The 11,253-nt window shown below is 52.5% G+C and overlaps 1 protein-coding gene across 17 annotated transcripts in view; it reads right to left on the reverse strand.

Moving 5' to 3' along the window:
- The window catches only part of LOC309623762 (uncharacterized protein), a 45,293-nt gene that overhangs the window by 4,366 nt on the left and 29,674 nt on the right, over nt 1-11,253 (reverse strand). The window contains exon 5 of one of the 17 annotated variants that reach the window (XM_082380941.1): nt 10,897-10,981. The exons of 15 other annotated variants lie outside the window; for them this stretch is intronic. In XM_082380941.1, the coding sequence (XP_082237067.1) occupies nt 10,897-10,981 (85 nt within the window). Of the gene's footprint in view, nt 1-10,896; nt 10,982-11,253 lie in introns of those variants that run through there. One more of the 17 variants, XR_014241549.1, reaches the window with a different exon arrangement.

Raw genomic sequence — 11,253 nt, forward strand, 5'->3', positions numbered from 1 at the left:
ATAGAGCTGCAATGAACATTGTGGTACATGACACTTTTTGACCTATGGTTTTCTCAGGGTATATGCCCAGTAGTGGGATTGCTGGGTCGTATGGTAGTTCTATTTGTAGTTTTTTAAGGAACCTCCATACTGTTCTCCATAGTGGCTGTATCAATTTACATTCCCACCAACAGTGCAAGAGTGTTCCCTTTCCTCCACACCCTCTCCAGCATTTATTGTTTCTAGATTTTTTGATGATGGCCATTCTGACTGGTGTGAGATGATATCTCATTGTAGTTTTGATTTGCATTTCTCTAATGATTAATGATGTTGAGCATTCTTTCATGTGTCTGTAGGCCATCTGTATATCTTCTTTGGAGAAATGTCTATTTAGGTCTTCTGCCCATTTTTGGATTGGGTTGTTCGTTTTTTTGTTATTGAGCTGCATGAGCTGCTTGTAAATCTTGGAGATTAATCCTTTGTCAGTTGCTTCATTTGCAAATATTTTCTCCCATTCTAAGGGTTGTCTTTTGGTCTTGTTTATGGTTTCCTTTGCTGTGCAAAAGCTTTTAAGTTTCATTAAGTCCCATTTGTTTATTTGTGTTCTTATTTCCATTTCTCTGGGAGCTGGGTCAAAAAGAATCTTGCTGTGATGTATGTCATAGAGTGTTCTGCCTATGTTTTCCTCTAAGAGTTTGATAGTGTCTGGCCTTACACTTAGGTCTTTAATCCATTTGGAGTTTATTTTTGTGCATGGTGTCAGGGAGTGTTCTAATTTCATACTTTTACATGTACCTGTCCAATTTTCCCAGCACCACTTATTGAAGAGGCTGTCTTTTCTCCACTGTATATGCTTGCCTCCTTTATCAAAGATAAGGTGACCATATGTGTGTGGGTTTATCTCTGGGCTTTCTATCCTGTTCCATTGATCTATATTTCTGTTTTTGTGCCAGTACCAAACTGTCTTGATTACTGAAGCTTTGTAGTATAGTCTGAAGTCAGGGAGCCTGATTCCCCCAGCTCCATTTTTCGTTCTCAAGATTGCTTTGGCTATTCGGGGTCTTTTGTGTTTCCATACAAATTGTGAAATTTTTTGTTCTAGTTCTGTGAAAAATGCCAGTGGTAGTTTGATAGGGATTGCATTGAATCTGTAGATTGCTTTGGGTAGTAGAGTCATTTTCACAATGTTGATTCTTCCAATCCAGGAACATGGTATATCTCTCCATCTATTTGTATCATCTTTAATTTCTTTCATCAGAAGACACGTCTTTAAAATGATGCTAATGACATAGGGATACGATAAAAAGTGAACTTATTGTTTTTTATACTGCAGAGTAGTAACCAAAAAGTAATTGTAAAATAATTTAAGTACTTTGCTTAGAGTCTTTGAAGGGGATTTATGGATCACAGATTTTTTTTTTAAATTCTCCCTTTCCCGTCTTACCACAGCACTTGCTCCCACACTTCCTTCTTCAAATATTCGTGCACAAAATCCCCGCCACTAGCCTACTTACCTCTAGCCTCCCCTTCCTTTTTTCCCCAATACTGTACCCCCAAAACTAAAGGACAGTCCACCATGCAGAAAAGGAAGAATAGGTGGAAGGAGGGTAAGACTGCTAACAGTCATACATCAACAATGCTCACCCAGAACCTCTGGCAAAAGGAACTTCATTTTTCTACATCTTTCCAGAATCAGAATCTTGCTCACCTCTGGCCCAGGCTCAAAGGGAGCTCTTGTCGTCAGAGAAAAATTAAGGAGTTCTCCACTGCCTGTGAAAGTAACTGACGATGCTTTCTGATACACTGCAGGCACGGAGAGAGAGCATGTTTAGCTTAGTCAAGGCCTCTTTTATGACATGGAAAGAAAAGAGGTCAAAGTTACATTAAAATGAAGAATCAAAGAGTTCTTTGATTTTTGAAAGAAATCATTAATTGCATGACTTTTGATCAGACTGCATGTCTTATCAAATCTGGAGCGCATACTTGCACGTGGATGAATAATACAAGAGTCCCCACAAGATCCCTCTCCTCTGCAGCCCCATGTTTTTCTCCCTTTGGCTGGTGACAGTGGTTTTGTTCCTCTACGTGAGTTGGATGGGTTGGGAATGTGTCACTTTGAAAAGAAGATGCCCTAACACCTGTCCATAAAAAAGGCAGAGTTCTGGTTACCTCAGCCCTCCCATCCATTCTGAGCACCCACTCAGGGCTCCAAAATGATCTTGTTGGCTGGGCCTTCACAGTAGATAGGTGTGAATTAAATGACGAAGCTCTGGGCTGCGTCAGACAGAGGGGGCAAATCATAGTGTCTGATAGGACAGGTATTTTGCCTGTTTTTAAATTTCTACACAATGGGGGATCCTTTTCTAGGCTGACCCATCTGGAAGTTGCTTTCCCCGCCCCCCCCACCAGGTATCAAATTCAGCCTCAACAGAACATGGGCCCTCAGAGATGCCACAAACATAGAGACCCCAGAATGAGAAAAAGGAGAGCGCTGTAAACCTGGATCTCAAGGAGGACAGAAACAGGCATTTTGCAGACAGCATGAAAGGAAAGCACAGAAAATGACTCCACTTAAAACAGAATTTTGAAAAAAAAAAAACAAAAAAACAAAAAACAGAGTTTTGAGCTACAACAGCTCCGGGGACTTGAATTCTCTCCAGTTAGTAAATACATAGTTTGCACCATCTTACCACAGAATAATCTGAGATAAGATGAGAGACAGGGTACTAAAGATCGACAAAACCTAGATTTTGAGTGAGGAGGACTCTGAAATGGGCAAGAATAGAGACATCTGCACTCAATACAAAAAGCTGAGAGTTTTGTCCACCCTTGTGAGGAAGGTATTAAGAACCTCAGTAAAGGGGCTTCCCTGGTGGCGCAGTGGTTGAGAATCTGCCTGCCAATGCAGGGGACACGGGTTCGAGCCCTGGTCTGGGAAGATCCCACATGCTGCGGAGCAACTGGGCCCGTGAGCCACAACTACTGAGCCTGAGCGTCTGGAGCCTCTGCTCCGCAACAAGAGAGGCCCCGATAGTGACAGGCCCGCGCACCGCGATGAAGGGTGGCCCCCCCTCGCCACAACTGGAGAAAGCCCTCACACAGAAACGAAGACCCAACACAGCCAAAAATAAACATAATAAATAAATAAAAATTTTTTACAAAACACCAAAAACATAAAATCTGGAAAAAAGTTGAACACCTATATATGCCCTGCAGACTTTACATTTAGTAGTTTGAAGAAAAAAAAAAAAAAAAAACAAACCTCAGTAAAAATGACTTAGAGTCTTCAATTACTCCTTTTCTTAGTAAAAGTGGAGGGAGATAAACAACCTTAGTAATCGTTACGGATAATATCCGGACTATGGGTGTGTCACTGGCAATCTCAGAAAGTGGGTCTCTCTTGCCCTCCTGGGGCCCCTGGGGCTGTGCCAGCCCACCGGCACGCCCCACGTGGGGTGTCTGCTAGACTAGGGCATGGGTGGGGAGGCCCAGGTGTGAGGGGCCAGGTAGAGTACCTCTGCCTCCCCCCTGATCTCCTCCACAAAACTGCCCCTCCTCCTGAAGCCTGACCCCCAAGTCACACGTTCCTTATCATGACCTCACTGGGCAGTGATGACCTCACCGGCCTTCTAACAGTTTCCATGGCCGCGTAACTGCCAACGTGCTGCCCTCAGAGAAACTTCCCTGACAGTTCTCCACCAGATACCAATCTCTTTGGTTGTCTGAGTGAGAATGTGTGACTGGATCGTCTATATTAACTCAGACCTGTGCTCTGTTCCATGGGTGGGCAGTGCGGCAGGTACACCGAGACCGCCCGGAGGCATGGTGTACACACAATCTCACCTGGCTGCCTCATGTTCCTGTGGGGTTTGCCCACTACGTATACCTGAGCGCGTTGCCAGCTGTAAGTAATACCAGTGACCTGGGACACCTTCAGGGACCCACAGTGCTCACTGCTGAGGACAAGTGAAAGGTCATCCCTGGACAAGTGTGCAGGATGGTCCTGATCTTTATAAATGTACCTTCCCCTTTGGGCTACAGATGCTTCCATTCAGACCCTTTCCTGATTGGCCTCTTAGCAAAAGACAAGTGCATTTTTGTTGGCAAATGGTAAATGGAGCAGTTTGAGGAAGAGGGCCACTCCTGAAACACACCTTCAAACCCAGGCACCTCTGTGCTGTCATGGAGACATCTATATCGGTGCCCTCAGACACATCCCATCCTGAGCTGCTGAGTACTAGGGGAGAGGGTGGTGCCATATTGATGGGAAGACTGGAAGCACCAAGAGGGATGTTGAAGTGCTAATGAGACTGGGGGGCTGAGGAGATGGTGTCCCAGGAGGCTGGGTTGATGTGAGCCTAGACTTGGTACCCAGAACGCGGTTCTCAGTCTCCTGATCACTCTGCCTCAGTACTTGGCCTTGTTCTAATCTACATAAAAGTATCAGAGGGCTAGAGTTCAGTGTGGTGGAAACAGGCAGTATAAATGGGGCCCAAGAGGGGTTGCCAAGGTGGGAAGGGTTCTTCACCAATTTATATTAGATTATTTTTTTCCAAAACTTGAAAGACATTTCCATTAAAGCCTCAGAAGTGACAGACTGCAAGAAATGTTTTCTCTGTTGTGGAAGGGAGAGATGGAGAGGTTCATGATTGCAATGACTTTCGGGTTCTACTGTTTTCCCTGGAAACGGTGAAGAGACTTCCTCATGTGCTGCAGCCGTAGGCTCTAGGAATTGCTTTTGCAGCCAGTGTCCCTTCCCTAGGGACTCATAGAGGTGATGGGCCAAGGCTGTGTTTTGGATGTCAAGTCGATTAAAGGTCTTCAGCCAGAAACTGGGAGAGACATGAGAGAGGGAAATTCTGGCAGGAGACTGTGTACAGCAGAAGTGACTGATCAGTTCTGATTTTCTTTGCAGCAGCAGTGGCTCCCGTTTCTCCTCCTACCCCTGGTCAGTACCATGTCCCCTACCGAGGGTGTGGAGAAGCGCAGTTGGGCTGGCATGGGGAGACATACTGCCTGGTTGGTGGCTACCGGGCCTACGGGGATGTTCCTTTGGCCACGCCAGCAACGGTGGAAGCAGAGAAGCCAGTCCCCAGACGTGCTCCCAAGAGAAAGCGCGCTCTGGAAGAGTCAGACGAAGACCTGGGTTGCCCCAGACCCAAACTCCGGCGATTGGAGCATTCAAGCAGCTTCGGACTAGAAGGTGCTTTGATTCTCAAGCAGGGTGGCCCAACCTCTGGGCACATCCCCTCTGCAACAGCCCCAGTAAACCAATGTCCCATCCTTACTTGCTCAAGGTCGGCAACAGGGAGTCCCCTCCTAAAGAAGGTTCTCTCGCATTGCCACTCTCTCAAAGGCTGCCCCCAGTGTGGTTCCCTCCTGTGGGCCTGATCAGCCTAAGGGCAGAGTTGTCTCTTTCCTTCTCTGAGTCGGACCAAATCGTCTTAGTAACACCTCTTCACAGTGGTGACCATGTGTTTCACGGGGGCTGCTGCTGAGCCTTTATCTCATCCTTTCACGGTGGAGAGAGGGAGAATTATAATGATTTTTACTTCTAGGGGAGAGGGTGGTGCCATATTGATGGGAAGACCGGAAGAACCAAGAGGGCTGTCGAAGTGCTAATGAGACTGGAGGGCTGAGGAGATGGTGTCCCAGGAGGCTGGGTTGATGTGAGCCTAGACTTGGTACCCAGAACGCGGTTCTCAGTCTCCTGATCACTCTGCCTCAGTATTCGGCCTTGTTCTAATCTACATAAAAGTATCAGAGGGCTAGAGTTCAGTGTGGTGGAAACAGGCAGTATAAATGGGGCCCAAGAGGGGTTGCCAAGGTGGGAGGGGTTCTTCACCAATTTATATTATTTTTTTCCAAAACTTGAAAGACATTTCCATTAAAGCCTCAGAAGTGACAGACTGCAAGAAATGTTTTCTCTGTTGTGGAAGGGAGAGATGGAGAGGCTCATGGTTGCAATGACTTTCGGGTTCTACTGTTTACCCTGGAAACGGTGAAGAGACTTCCTCATGTGCTGCAGCCATAGGCTCTAGGAATTGCTTTTGCAGCCAGTGTCCCTTCCCTAGGGACTCGTAGAGGTGATGGGCCAAGGCTGTGTTTTGGATGTCAAGTCGATTAAAGGTCTTCAGCCAGAAACTGGGAGAGACATGAGAGAGGGAAATTCTGGCAGGAGACTGTGTACAGCAGAAGTGACTGATCAGTTCTGATTTTCTTTGTAGCAGCAGTTCCTTTGGCCACGCCAGCAAAGGTGGAAGCAGAGAAGCCAGTCCCTAGACATGCTCCCAAGAGAAAGTGCGCTCCGGAAGAGTCAGACGAAGACCTGGGTTGCCCCAGACCCAAAATCCGGCGATTGGAGCATGGTGCCAGGAGGTAGACCCCACAGCATCTTGCTGGCTGAGGCACTCTGAAGAGAGGGCAATGGTTTAACTGCCTAAGGCAGCGAATGCCTCTTCCTGCAGTGACCCACCCCGTCCCCCCACTGCCCACTGCCACAGATCACAACCTGCGTCGTTCTGTTTGAGCCTTCCTCAGCCAGGAGCCTCCTGCCACACTAAATGGCCAAAAGCAAGGAGCCTCAGAAACTGAGGTTTGAAATGACAGTCTGCCCTGAACATCCCAGGGCTGAAGCTGGCCTGGAAGAAAACGTGACGTTCCTCTGCTCAATCCTCAGGGGCCCCTTTGTCAGCTGAAGACAGAAAAGTCTGCACTCTGCGAGCCGAGAAGAATGCAGGAGCAGAGACAGGGTGCAGAGAAGCCTTAGCAGGCTACCACATGGGCTCCTGCTCTGAGCCAGTGTCAGCGGCCACCACCACAAACCAGGGGGGAGCTGGGTTTTTTGAAACTGAAAGCAGCAATCTGTGGCTTCCCAACGAGCCTCCTGCCTGGGGTCTCAGGAGGCAGGATAGAGAGACCCAGGAAGACCTGCTCCCTGAAGCAAGAACAGGATGGAGAGTCAAGCAGCACGCACCCTGCCCCGAGGTTCACATGCTCCTTTATTCCCAGCCCTTTCTGTCCCCAGGGGGGTCCCTTACTGCTCAATGTTTTTCTGTAACAGACTTCTAGGGTCGCCAGTGCTCACACTTAGGTCACTACCCCTGTGCTAGGCACTCCTGCTACCCAGGAAAGGTTCCAAAGGCGGAACAGCTCCAGGGGGTGCCAGGGATCAGAGCAAAAACTGGAGAGGCTGGGGATGAAGGAGTTTGGGCACAGTCCCTAAAGCATCTCAGTGGTTGAGCTTCTGTGAGAAGGCACATCCCCTCTGTGTGTGTGTGTGTGTGTGTGTGTGTGTGTGTGTGTGTGTGTGTGTGTGTGTTGGAGGGAGGGGGTCCCCAGAGGAGGCAGCTAGGGGGAGGGCCTGAGGCTGGAAATGGGGAGTGGCGTGCGGCCTCTGAGCAAGCACAGGCACTTAGCCCTTGAGGTTTCTGGGAAAGCTAGAGTCACAAGGGCCTCGAGATAAGGCAAGTGTAGCAGCAGAACCCAGGTGCCAGGTCTTTCCTCAGAACCTATACTTCTTCACGAGGCCAGGCCTTCCATGCTGAGGTAGGAGGGATCCTGGCCAGAAGGTCGGCCAGCAGCCCTGGGAGGAAGGTTGCTGCGATGGGGGCTCTGCTGCCATGGAAATGACTTCATTTCCTTCCACTCAAATAGCCTACTGACTGGGTTCCTGCTCTGCTGAGGAAAAGGGTCGTTGACTCTCCCCAGAAGGTGTTCAGTTCACATCCCAAAAGTCCCTCTCTTCAGGCCCTGGGGAGGTGTAGCAGCTCCTGAGGGCGCTCTTTCCTGAGGCTGGCTGCCAGAAGTGTGTGTGTGGGGGGGGTTCCTGAGAGTTCCCGGGTGCTGGTTGAAGTCCCCAGAGAATGGTCATGCAGGTTGGGGAGTCAAGTAGGTGGAGAGAGAAGGTCGGGGGCAGAGGGCCCCTTCCTGAATCCAGAGCTCACAAGGTTCCCCCCCCCCATTTCCAGAAACTCTCTCTTCCCCCACACCAGCCCACATGGCCCCGTACCGGGAAACCGGGAGCCCAGAGCACCTGTGGCCGCAGAGACACTGGCACGCAGCCCTCGGAGTGGGCGGGGCCGGCTGCAGGCAGATGGGGACGCGGTGTGCTCCCGGGAGGCCTCGGGCTGAAGGTGGCCCTCTGAGAGAAGCGGCCCAGCTTGGCCAGGAAGGTTAGAGGCGGGGGAGAGCAGCCTAGGGCGCCCCCTCGGAGCAGTGGGAGTGGGAAGAGGCGCAGGGGCGGAGGGAAGCCGCGACGGGAGGCGAGTGGGCTCTCAGCAGAGGCCAGCTTAGCCCGCGGGAGCTGCCTCGGAGCAGGGGGCGGGAGGGCAGTGCCGCCCCGGGGCTGCCGGGCTTCGCGGATCGCGGCTCTCCGCACACACGGCTCGCAGGGCCCTGTGACTCTGTATCCCCTCCCTCACCCCGCCCCCCTCGTGAGGCCGCGCCGCTGGGTGGCCTGTGTGGACGGGCACAACCCCATCGCCCGCCCCTCTCACACCCGCCTCTGCCCACCCGCCTGGCCCTGCGCAGCTTGCGGCCCGGGGGCCTCGAAGGTCCCCGCGCACTCAGCCAGCGGCCTCTGCTGTGTCTGCTGCTGCTGCTGCTGCGTCTGCTGCTGCGGCCGGGAACCCGCGTCCAGACCACGCCGGGCACCTCCAGCACCCCGAGTCCGCGGGAGCGCACGCGGGCCCTGAGGCGGGACTTCCCGCTTGTGGACGGGGGGCTGCAGTGTGTGCGGGCTGGTGGGGGCCGGTGGGGGCCTAGCCTGGCCCTGGGCAGGGGAGGAGGTCCGGAGCATGCAGAGCTAGTGGGGAGGCTCCCTCACACCACCCCTGGATGTCCTCTCCATCATCTATGGATGCCCTCCCCCTTCTCTGTCATCCCCTCCCTGGTTGGGAACCCCTCAGCCCAGGCCTCAGCTGCTCCTAGTATAGTCTGTGTGACAGTGTGAGGTGGGGGACCCCCTGGCTGGCCCAGGCCAGGCAATGTGTCCTGCCTGATCCCAAGACCTAAGGAGCCCACCCATTTGCCTTGACCTCCCTCCAGCCACAACGACATGCCCCTGGGTCCTGAGGCAGTTTTACCACAATGGGCTCCAGGACGTTTATCTGTGCAATTTCAGCCATGGCCAGACCAGCTTGGACAGGCTGAAAGACGGTCTCGTGGGTGCCCAGGTACCAAAGGGACACACAAGGTGCCACCATGGCTGCTGGGGAATGTGGGGCAGTTTGGGGGCCTCAGAGACCACAGGTGAGTCACACTGGAACTAAGTTACCATAGTGGCCTAGAAAGTGCCATGCCATGGATGCTGGGGGCTACAGGGGTCACAGTGAGCCAACCTGACGGGCATCCAAGTACCACAGAAAAAGCAACGCATTCCATGTGACTTCTGGGCACAGTGAGTGCTGTGCCAGCTGAGGAGGCTATGAGAAGCCCAAGGAGTTCCAAAGCCCAAACCGAGCCCTGGCCTTCCCTCAGTTCTGGTCAGCCTACGTCCCATGCCAGACCCACGAACGGGATGCTGTGCGCCTCACCCCGGATCAAATTGACCTCATCCGCCTCATGTGTGCCTCCTATTCTGAGCTGGAGCTTGTGACCTCACTTAAAGGTAGACGGGGGACTTCCCTGGTAGTCCAGAGGTTAAGACTCTACGCTTCCACTGCAGGGGGCTCGGGTTTGATCCCCGGTGGGGGAACTAAGAGCCCTCATGCTGCGTGGCACGACCAAAAAAAAAAAAAAAAAAAGGTAAACAGACTGATGGTGGTAGGTGCTAGGGACTTCAGTAAGCTACCCCTGCCTCTGAAAATGATCATCTGACCTACCTGCCCCCAGCTCTCAACAATACCCGGAAGTTGGCTTGCCTCATTGGTGTGGAGGGCGGCCACTCACTGGACAGTAGCCTCTCCATCTTGCGTACCTTCTATGCGCTGGGTGTGCGCTACGTGACACTCACCCACACCTGCAACACGCCCTGGTGAGCGCAGTGCAGATGGTAAGGGCCCAGTGAGGCAGGGATCTGCCCAAGATCACGCTGGGGCCCAAAGCAAGTTTACCCCTGGGATCCGCCCTGAACCTGGGGTGGGGAGGGGAATGGAGGTTCGCAGAACAAGACTGAATCCCCAGAAGGGCCCTCCTACTGCCAGGCACAGCCCAGTTTGGGTCCCTCCTCTTGCACCAGGGAGTTGCAGGTGTAGACGGTTCGACAGAACCTCTTTCTAGGCTCTTGTAGCCAAGTCATGGCCACCAGTCAGACTGCCTCCTGGCCATCCTGCAGGGCACAGAGCTCAGCAAAGGGGATCCACCCCTTCTACAGCAATGTCAGTTGGCTGACCGGCTTGGGCGAGGTAAGGACCCGGGTTCCATACCCTGCCCCACATGAATGTACAGCCCCGCCTGTTCCCTCCAGATAAATGCACACAAGGTAAATGCAGCCCTGATGCCCTCTCCCCATCCTGTCCCTGCAGAAGGTGGTGGCAGAAATGAACCGCCTGGGCATGATGGTGGACTTGTCCCATGTCTCGATGCTGTGGCACGGCGAGCCCTAGAAGTGTCACAGGCACCTGTCATCTTCTCCCACTCAGCTGCCCGGGGTGTGTGCAAGAACACTCGGAATGATCCTGATGATATCCTGCAGCTTCTGGTGAGAGACTGCCCTGGCCCTCAAACCTAAAGCAAGAGGTTCAAACCGGGAGCCCTTGAACCTGAGCCTCTTCTCCCTCAATTTCCTCAAACCCCAGGTTAAATATCTTCTGCCCCCAAAACCCACGGTCCACAGCCCCTGAACTCCTGAGCCCTAGGTGGGGGTCTAGGTGGTAAGATACTCCACCAAACCCGGAAACCCAGGGCCAAGACACCACCCAGACCAGGGCTGCAGCTCCTCCATTCACACAAACCCAGAGAGGAGACGACTCTGACCTCAACACCTTCCTCACAGGGGCCGAGAGAGTGAACAGGCAGCTGGCTGTGCTGGGGGCCAAGCTGACTGTCCACCGGTCCGCCCCTGCAGAAGAACGGTGGCATCGCGATGGTGCCCTTGTCCGTGCGGGTGCTGCAGTGCAACCCGTTAGCCAACGTGCCTACTGTGGCAGGTGAGCCTCACCCTGGGCTCTCTGAAAACTCTGATTTGGAGCTGAAGCTGGGTCCAAACTTGGGGAGGACTTCAGAAGAGCCCCAGTGGCTTGACCCACCTGTTGGCAATAGGTACAGCTCCCAAAAACCCAGTAACGGACGGTACACAGCACCTTGGTGCCATGTGGAACTGGAGCCACGGAA

Source organism: Balaenoptera borealis, assembly GCF_965194805.1.
Source record: "Balaenoptera borealis genome assembly, chromosome: 2".
NCBI classification, from domain to species: Eukaryota; Metazoa; Chordata; class Mammalia; order Artiodactyla; family Balaenopteridae; genus Balaenoptera; species Balaenoptera borealis.